General features: G+C 39.0%; 1 protein-coding gene across 1 annotated transcript; it reads right to left on the reverse strand.

Moving 5' to 3' along the window:
- Positions 1–638: 638 nt before the first annotated feature.
- Positions 639–5,873, reverse strand: LOC111319989 (plasmolipin-like). The gene is made up of 5 exons (XM_088753820.1): positions 5,767–5,873; positions 4,048–4,226; positions 3,284–3,460; positions 2,532–2,669; positions 639–1,828 (listed from the first exon to the last, which is right to left on the reverse strand). Exons 2-5 carry the CDS (start codon positions 4,201–4,203, stop codon positions 1,733–1,735), a joined length of 567 nt encoding a protein of 188 aa, XP_088609946.1. The 5' UTR covers positions 4,204–4,226; positions 5,767–5,873; the 3' UTR covers positions 639–1,732.
- Between the last annotated feature and the right edge of the window lie 2,764 nt (positions 5,874–8,637).

Consider the following 8,637-nt stretch of genomic DNA (forward strand, 5'->3'; position numbering starts at 1 on the left):
GTTGAATCAAAACTGAAACTACAAAAAACACGTGCAGCGAACAATGAAATGAAAACTTTTGATTCAGATTGTAAGCAAAAAGCTTTTCTTTCGTAGACATATTACCATTTTTCCATGCGTTTTATCAGCATCTGGCTATTTCACGAGAGTTCAAGGAAGGTACCGCTTTTTTCACTGACCTGAAAATATGAGACACTCGCGGTAGATTTCCTCTTAGACATGGAGACTGTTGAGAAATACTGGGATTACTTTTGTCTCTAGAACAGCAACAGCTGAATTTTCTATGAAGCAGTCTAAGTTTTTGCCATGATTACTTTCAACCATCAGGTTGTCGAAAACTCTGTGTTTTATTACTAGTTAAGCTCCCAACTTTACCTTCTTTCTCGTAGTTGTCTTCAGTAAGGATCCACCTAAGTTTTTAATCTGGATCTTGACATCGTTTGTTAAGGTGGATATACTTTAGGAACACAAACGATCATTCAATCCGGGAATCACATTAGAGAGCAACATGGAACAGTCGCAAGTGACATATATCCTGATTTTAAGATCTTGAGAAAGTGCCAAAGTAAATTTTCTTGCCTGATCTACGAAATGCTCTTTATAAAGGAGCTTAAGCCAACTTTGAACGAACAGTCTGATTTAATCAGTGAAAATTTATTTTTTAAGTTTAACACAGTTTTATTACTTACATTTTTGCGCTTGTATTTACGTATCTTATCGTTGAAAATTCTCACGCCCTGATTTGTACTTAGATATGTGTATTTCCTTTGCTTTTTCTCAACTTGAAAATGATCTCAGAGAGAACGAAACATCATCTTTTATCGCTAGTTTTTATTCTGGAACTGCAGAGAGATAAGAAGAATCACAAGCAGGCAAAACAAAGGAATGGGAAGCTTTCACTAGATACCAGTGATGTATGATCGACTAAATTACATAGTCTTTCCTTATTTTATTTTCTTTATCTCCTGTAAGCAGTCTTTCCGCACGAATCTCTTGCTTTCTGTGCCGTTTTTTCTTTATTTTTTATTTTTTTTATTTTTTGGTGACAACTTTCTTTATTCTCAACAACTGTACAGCTAGAAGCTGTATCATGATAATTAAACGATAGCCTCCATTTGGCCCCGAAGCTATGCACAGATATTGATTGACGTGCAAACGGTTTTTCCAAGAGCAAAGCTCGAGGAAAACTGTGAGCTTTGAAGAACAGTTCATGTCCTTTTCTATGTTCAAAGTAAGTGCCAAACTGAGCTATTGTGTTTATCATCCTCCAGATATTTTTCAACTCGTGTTTCTTCTGTAACAACACAACGCTTTCCCTTGAATCAAACTTTAAACGCAAAGTTTCTGTATTGGACGTAGGGTTTGAAAATCGGGAGAATGGGCTAGGGGTATATCCTCAGATTTCCCCGAGTTTTAGTTAAAGGATTTTCGGTCACATAATGCGTTTTGACCAATTGCACGCGGGCAAAAATTTTTGTTGGATTATAAGAGAGGATATCCGGCTCTCACCACTATAAGTAGGAATGAAGATTTGAGTCATCCAGAAACTGTGATCTTGATACCTCCTTGGACACCTTGAAAACCTTTTCATAATCGCTCTTGTTACATTTGTTACATCTGGACCGACCAGAGTTCACTGCAGAGTGAGATATTATCGACGAAGAAATAAATTGAGGAGATAAGAAAGCATTAAACGACTTTAGGGTGGTCCAAGGACAAAAAAATTGCATCTTTAGGAAGCGATTTGAACTTGCATCTTTCCAGTAATTTTTAAGAATTCCACAACAGCATCTCCTATGAACACAAACATGGCGATGAATCCAAAGGCCTTTGAAGGAAAAATTTTGAAATCGGAGTAAATTTCAGTGGAAAAATGAATCACAGTCATCTCTCTCTATGTTAAAGACACAGATCTTCTTTGGATACCTTCAGGGTTCTTAAAACCCTAAAAGTCTGTTTACGAGTCAAATGACCCATCAAGGAAGGCGCTTAACTCCGGTTTCTGTAGCATGAAGCGACTAGGAGTATTTCTACTACCCCGTGGATGGGATGCTAGTCCATCACAGGGTTGCCCCCCCCCCCCCCCAATTTTCAATTTTCCGGTACCCATTTTGACACTTGGGTGAAGAGAAGCACTCTGAGAGTAACGCGCGAACACGACACAATGTCCCCGGTCAGGGCTTGAACCCGATCCAATCGATCCAGAGTTGAGCGCACTAACCACTTGGCCACTGCAGCCAGTAGGCCTACTATAGCTATCCCTCTTGCTATAGTAGGCCTTCATTATAACCGCCGCAGGAAGCGCGTTTATCCACTGGCAAGAAAATTTGAGACGAGCCGGGGAGAAGTTTGCTGGGGTCTGGCACTAGTTATCAGTACTAGACCACTTTTGCAGACCTCTCGTTGGCTAGCGTTGCTTAAGCCACATCCTTTTCCGCGGGCGGAAAAAGCACTTATGCCGAAGCGCTGCTCGGAGTTTATCTAAATGTTTATTTGACCGTACAGGCGGTTCAACTTTACGAAAGACATACCACGGCCGCTCGTAATGAGTCCAGGATGGAAGTTGCCGTAAAGAAAGTAGAGTACCCCCTAAATATCTTGACATCATCAGCCAACAACGCCGAACTGATCAGCAAAAAAGAAGCCACTGCAGCAGAAAAGATCAGGAGCTAAAAAGGAGAACAGAAGACTGATAGATGATGAAACTAATTTTAACCTTTAAAATATCTTACGTGGATAAACTGATTTACTTTTCGCTAATCAACGGTATACTGTGAATTTATAAACAGACTGTGTCATTGTCCAGTTAACTGTAATCAGCTGGCTATTGACGTCAGCCAGTTACACTAAGCACACCTCAATGCTACATTAAAGAACTGGGCCCAGTTGTTCGAAGGTCGATTAGCGTTAACCCAGAGTTAAATTTTAATCCAGGCTTCTTTATTTCTCTACCTAAGAGTCTTTTTGGGATAATTTTCCATATTCTTTTAAAGAGAATCTAATCATCAAACTGTGAACAAAAGAATTATACTGAGTTTCCTTTTAAACCTTTTAGATCTATATCTGAAGTCAAACTTTACACTAATCTTGGTTTATCTTAGCCCAGCTTTGAAAAACTCAACCCTGGTGTTTAACCTATCGAAGCCATTTTGAGCCTTCTTAACGTGAAAAAATCTTTTCCTCTTTTTCTATTTACACTTGTAAGGGATAATCATTGAAGTTTTCAAGGAAATCTCACCAGAGTAAGTACACCTTGTATCAACTGAAGCTTAATTAAAATTACCGTAATGTTCCAGTTTATTCTGAGGTTGATCTTTGTGTGCAAATTGAAGGTGAATAACACAAACCAGGCGATTACAAAAAGCCACGAAGTAATGGTAACAAAAAGGAAAAACCTCATGCGTCCCCAGTTTCCTATGTTTATGTCAGCGGCGATAGAAAACGCTAACAACAAAAGGATCTGTGGAGAAGATGACATCAACAGTTACGTTGATCTTGATTAATAAAAAAACGCTTTTCAATAACAGTTGGGACCTCCAAACTACAACCGAAACAGCGATTATCAAGAAAAGGCTTTTATGTATCTACTTTAGTCGCTAGACTCCACTGACCGGGAGCCTCGCAAGGGCTAGAGGAATACATCGTTTGCCTCAAACTAGATAAATTTTCCATCGAGTGCGAAAAAGGGATATGGTTTTTGCTTTTCTTCGGTCTTTTTCTAAACAATCTGTGATTGTTTAGAAAACTCCAGCCATTTTTCAAATGGCAAATTAATTGTAAGATCAATCAGCAACTTGAGCTGCTCGCGTTTTCCCCGCTCTTTAGGAAGCTGAAAGTTCCTTCCTTGGCGCTGAGTTATCTTTGTTTCGTTTGGTAATTTTCTTATTTTTGAATTGGGTTCTGTAATTATTTTGTTTTGGTTCTACGACAGTCAATGGAAATGCACTTAGGTGGAACTGTAACGCAGGGAGCGAAGCACTTGCACAAAATTGCAAAAAATAAAGCAAAACTGAGTATCAGAGCATCGTAGCCACAAATAGTACGTACAAATTCCACGATCTTCAATATTCCAGAAATTGACGTGATGTAAGCTTTGTTAATTTTTATGGACACAGCAGCTCCGCCTACGTTACCCGTTCCATAACTGTCTGCAGCGGCTGAGTTGGGTTTGGCTGCAGTTTCCTTGTTCTCTGGGTTTGACATCTTTGAAATTGACTTTTAATAAACTGTAAGAGTAACATCATAGAAAGATATCGAAATAAATCGAGGGCTGCCAATTTGCAAAAGAAATAAAGTCCTTTCTAACTCAGCCAATAATTACCACTGATGCGCACACATAATATGATGGTATACGGCTAAGATCCACATCAAACATTTACCCCACATTTCATGTAACAAGTCTGAGGTTACTCAGCCTGTTCTCGACGTTTGATTGGTGAACGTTGCCATCAGATCAACACCCTTACTTCGAGCAATTCTTGTACAAGCCGACGTCAAATTTCGAATCTCTGGAAAAGGACCTCTTTACTCGACCCCCTTTTTTCAGCTGTAAGATACAACGGTTTTTTAATGTCACCTGTTCCTAAAAGCAGAAATGTTGTCTTAAGTACGTCGCTAATGCTGAACTCATTACGAAGATTTTTCGTTCAGGCGTTTCTTCACGGATCATGACGTTGGGTCAATTAAACTGTTGGTACCACGAGCAGCACGTTTTTACCCATCAAATCTTTATTCTGACTCCGCTTGAGAGACTCAGAGAGCAAACGTTAAAGCCAAGGCGATGAATTTAAATCATCCTTAGTTCAAATAAACTGTCATAATTCTGTAACTGTATGCGTTTGGCCACCGCGACAAATTAGCATAATGATTCATGTGCACTCTCCATTTGCGGTTAAGATGGTTGGTAAAAACAAAACAAAGCAAAACAAAAACAAAGAGAAAGAGGAAAAGGGGTAATCCAGAAAACTAACAGCGTGACCCAAGTTTACTTCCAATCTGTAAAGTCGATTCAGGAACATTGGTAATGGCGGCCAAATTAATGCAGTCCTCGTTGGCAGCGACCTCAAGCGTTGGAGTGGCGTGTTTGTTCTTTATTTTACATAGACAACATTTTACTTCTTATTTGGCTTACTTGATGGAATAAGATTAAAGCGTAATGAAAAAATTTTAAGCGACTCACTGATTCGTTGAGTTATCTAAGACCAGACAGGAGCTACATGTCAACCTTTGTGGTAAACAAATTTATTCACAAACATAAACTGTAGGGTAGATATTTTTCGTAATATGCAGAAACGTGATATTGTTGCTCGGTAGACTATATTAGACCTGTCTCGATTATTTTACGTTTTCTGAAGGTCAGTTAGATTTTCCCCATTTAATAAATTATTCTTAACTTCCTTTGAGGTCAATGGTTCACGTTCGATGCGGTTCATGGGCCCGAATATACAGTTAATGCCATGGTTTATTAGTCCAATCAATCCCAAAGCGACGGCACAAAATTAAATGTTTAAATTGTTTTCAATAACTGAACAAACGGCACCAATTCTGAGCGCATGTAACAGCTCGCGTCGGCGAAACGTTTGACTGGTAAGGGGAGCTATGGCTGTACTGCTTTGAAAAAATAGAAGACAAGTTGATTCGTTTAGCAACTCCAACGATTTACAAATGCGGCGCGAATTCGAAAATGAGCACCCTTAATAAAGCTGCCAAAGCTTGCATTTCAAATAATTAAAATTTACACTTTAGCAAACTATATCTTGGTCTTACCAGAAAAATTTCAATTTCCTTTCTATCCTGTGGTGGGTAGCTGACCAGAATAAAAAGCCAACTGGCGAAGTACTGCTCCTTGATAAACCACTCGATGTTTACCGCAGTAACTATAACAACTTTAATATAACGTGGTGATTGCATTAACAGAAACTTGACACCTAAATGCTAAAATTATATGTAATGGATTAATGGACATGATTTTAATTCACATCTCAAAGTGAACTTCAGAACTCTAAGATTTGTTATAATAATAATAATAATAATAATAATGAACGTTCTTAATACGCATTTAAGAATCTCAATGCGCTTACAATAAATAATAAAAATAATAACAATGACAAATTATCAATAACAACAATAAAAATTAAAACACTTAAACTACAAAGGTGACATTACTCATCACGGAAGTGGCGACGAAAAAGGTAAGTCTTAAGTGACGTTTTAAAAGTTGGCAGGGACGAGGCTGACTTAATATGTTCAGGTATAGAGTTCCACAGTTTAGGAGCAGCGAAGGCAAACGTCCTCTCACCATAGTATAGGGTATAGGTTATCTGAAAATTTTTCTTTTAAACCTGATATCCTTCTTCCGCGAGAAAATGTGCTCTTCTGCTGGCGGCTAAAACAAAACAAAAATGGACATTTCCTATCGTTTTGATAAATTTACTCCTGACTATTTATGTTTGCGATGAAAACTAATGTAAGCTCAACCGAAATATCAATCATAAGATTGAACGCATAAATCTATTATTAAACTTATATTTGCACTCACTGCAATCAAAGCGAACTCAATCAATCGTGTAGTGAAACCACTTTGGCTATCACAGCCGGGATGTACTCTACTTCTATTACAAGCCACTTTATCATAAACCGACCAACTGAGTCAAGTATCTTAAATTAATTATTAAATTCAGAGATAATTCAGGACCTGCTCAAGCATATCAAACTCACGGGGTACAAATAGTCTCTTACTGAATTTCGTGACCACGCCCACTTCATCGGCCCACTCAAATCGAGTTCGATTTTTGGATGTTATATCATCTTGCCGACTCTCTGTATAAAAAGTTAACAATGTACCACCGAAATATTGAACTATAATATCATGGCTTTCCATTTTGTGTATTTTCGTACTACAAAGTAAAGTTTTTCCCTCGTCATTTTCACCTTTTCCCGAGCGGGTTTGTCAAAATTAAGAAGGCTTTTGTGGTCCAAACAAGACCGAGCAAGGAGTCCTGGGCGATTTCTCTTTTACGCAAGCGTAAATTGAAAATGTACCGCCAAAATCAAAGAGAGGAACAAATTTCCTTTGTTTTGATATGTAAATTGTCGAACAAGGAGCAGATTGAACCTCGTCAAATGGCTAGTCAAAACAGCCACACCCTACTCCATTTGCTCGTTTCCTGTTTTATAAGCGTGAAAGCAGTGGGAGAAGAATCGGGTAGCTCGGAAAGCGCTTCACCATCGTTTACTTACGAGATAAACAAGTAAGATTTGTAAAGTTATTTTCCGAAAGAGTCGGAATAAATACATTTTTTTCAGGTTAGAATGCTGTTTTTACCCTAAACGTCGTCCAATAAATTTTTGTTGCAGCCTACTAATCTATACAATTTCGAAGGAAAATATTAAGATGCTTCACCGTCCCCGAAGGGGGTTCTGTCCTGGTGTATCGATTCACAAGGGAATTACCATTGTTCTTTCTTTGTTTAGGAGTCATCGGTTAGCTATTGTCTATTGTTTGGTCTTTTGTATTGGCTCTTGTGAACCGGTACACGAGGACAGAACCCCGAAGGGTCTCCACTCATCGAAGCGTGTACTGTAGCCAATGTAGTGAATTTTCAGTCTCTTGTTGGGTTTGTCAACCTCCGTGACTTCAACATCATACAATTTTGTATCTTTTCTCTGTGAAATGACCTTTTTAACAGGGGTGTATGCTGAGTATTCGTTGCAGAATCGCTTTGGTTCTCTTATCTCTCTCTTTGGCTTGTCCGCCATTTTGAAAATTTGCTCAGGAGGGTATCTGGGTTAGCGGCCGCGCCAGGCTGGAACCGACAAAAACAAATGTCCATCGCAGTGGGGAAACAGTTTGATATGAGAACTCTGTGACGTTCAGTCACGTCGTATAGTTCACTCACTCGTGCAAGTCACTCAGTCAATGGTAAAGCTACAGTTTGTGGGGAAGGGGTCGGAGGGTCTTTTCGAAGGGGGTGGGAGGGATCACATGGTTTTCAGAGAGAACGAAAGGGGCATCAGTCGTCGCCAAGAGTATAAAGGGGTGGGGGGAGGGCCACTATGGAAAATTGACTGCTAATGAGGGAGATCATATTAGAATATTACAGAGCCTTATGGGAGGATCAGGTGAATTCATCGTGACATAAAAAACATTGTCTGACACCCCCCCCCCCCCTCGGATAAATAATGACCACTCCCTTACGCAAAACGCACCATCATTGACATTTTTTAACGAGTCCCATAGAGACCTCTAATGACCGTGAAACTGTATTATTTCTATTTGCATAAATCTGAAATATGATTTTTCAGAGACCATGATTTCATTCATGGCCAACTTTTAACTCTGTGGAGGATATGAAATATCAAACGTCCACTGAGTTAGGATTCCAAACGAACAAATTTTGAACCAAAAGAATGACAATGATCTGTAAACAAAGAAAAATTGTACTATAAAGTAAAGCTATTGTCTTAGCTACCCCCATGATGATGCTGAAATGACAAACCACTTTTTAAAATACGATGCGAGTTCTCTCTTTTGTTGGTCTCTCCTACAGATGATGACAAGTTCATCTGCGTTTGTCACGGTACAATTTTAAGGGGGTGAATCAATCGCCATACTGCTTCTCAGCTATTTTTCTCGCG

This window comes from Stylophora pistillata, chromosome 3, assembly GCF_964205215.1.
Source record: "Stylophora pistillata chromosome 3, jaStyPist1.2, whole genome shotgun sequence".
NCBI classification, from domain to species: domain Eukaryota; kingdom Metazoa; phylum Cnidaria; class Anthozoa; order Scleractinia; family Pocilloporidae; genus Stylophora; species Stylophora pistillata.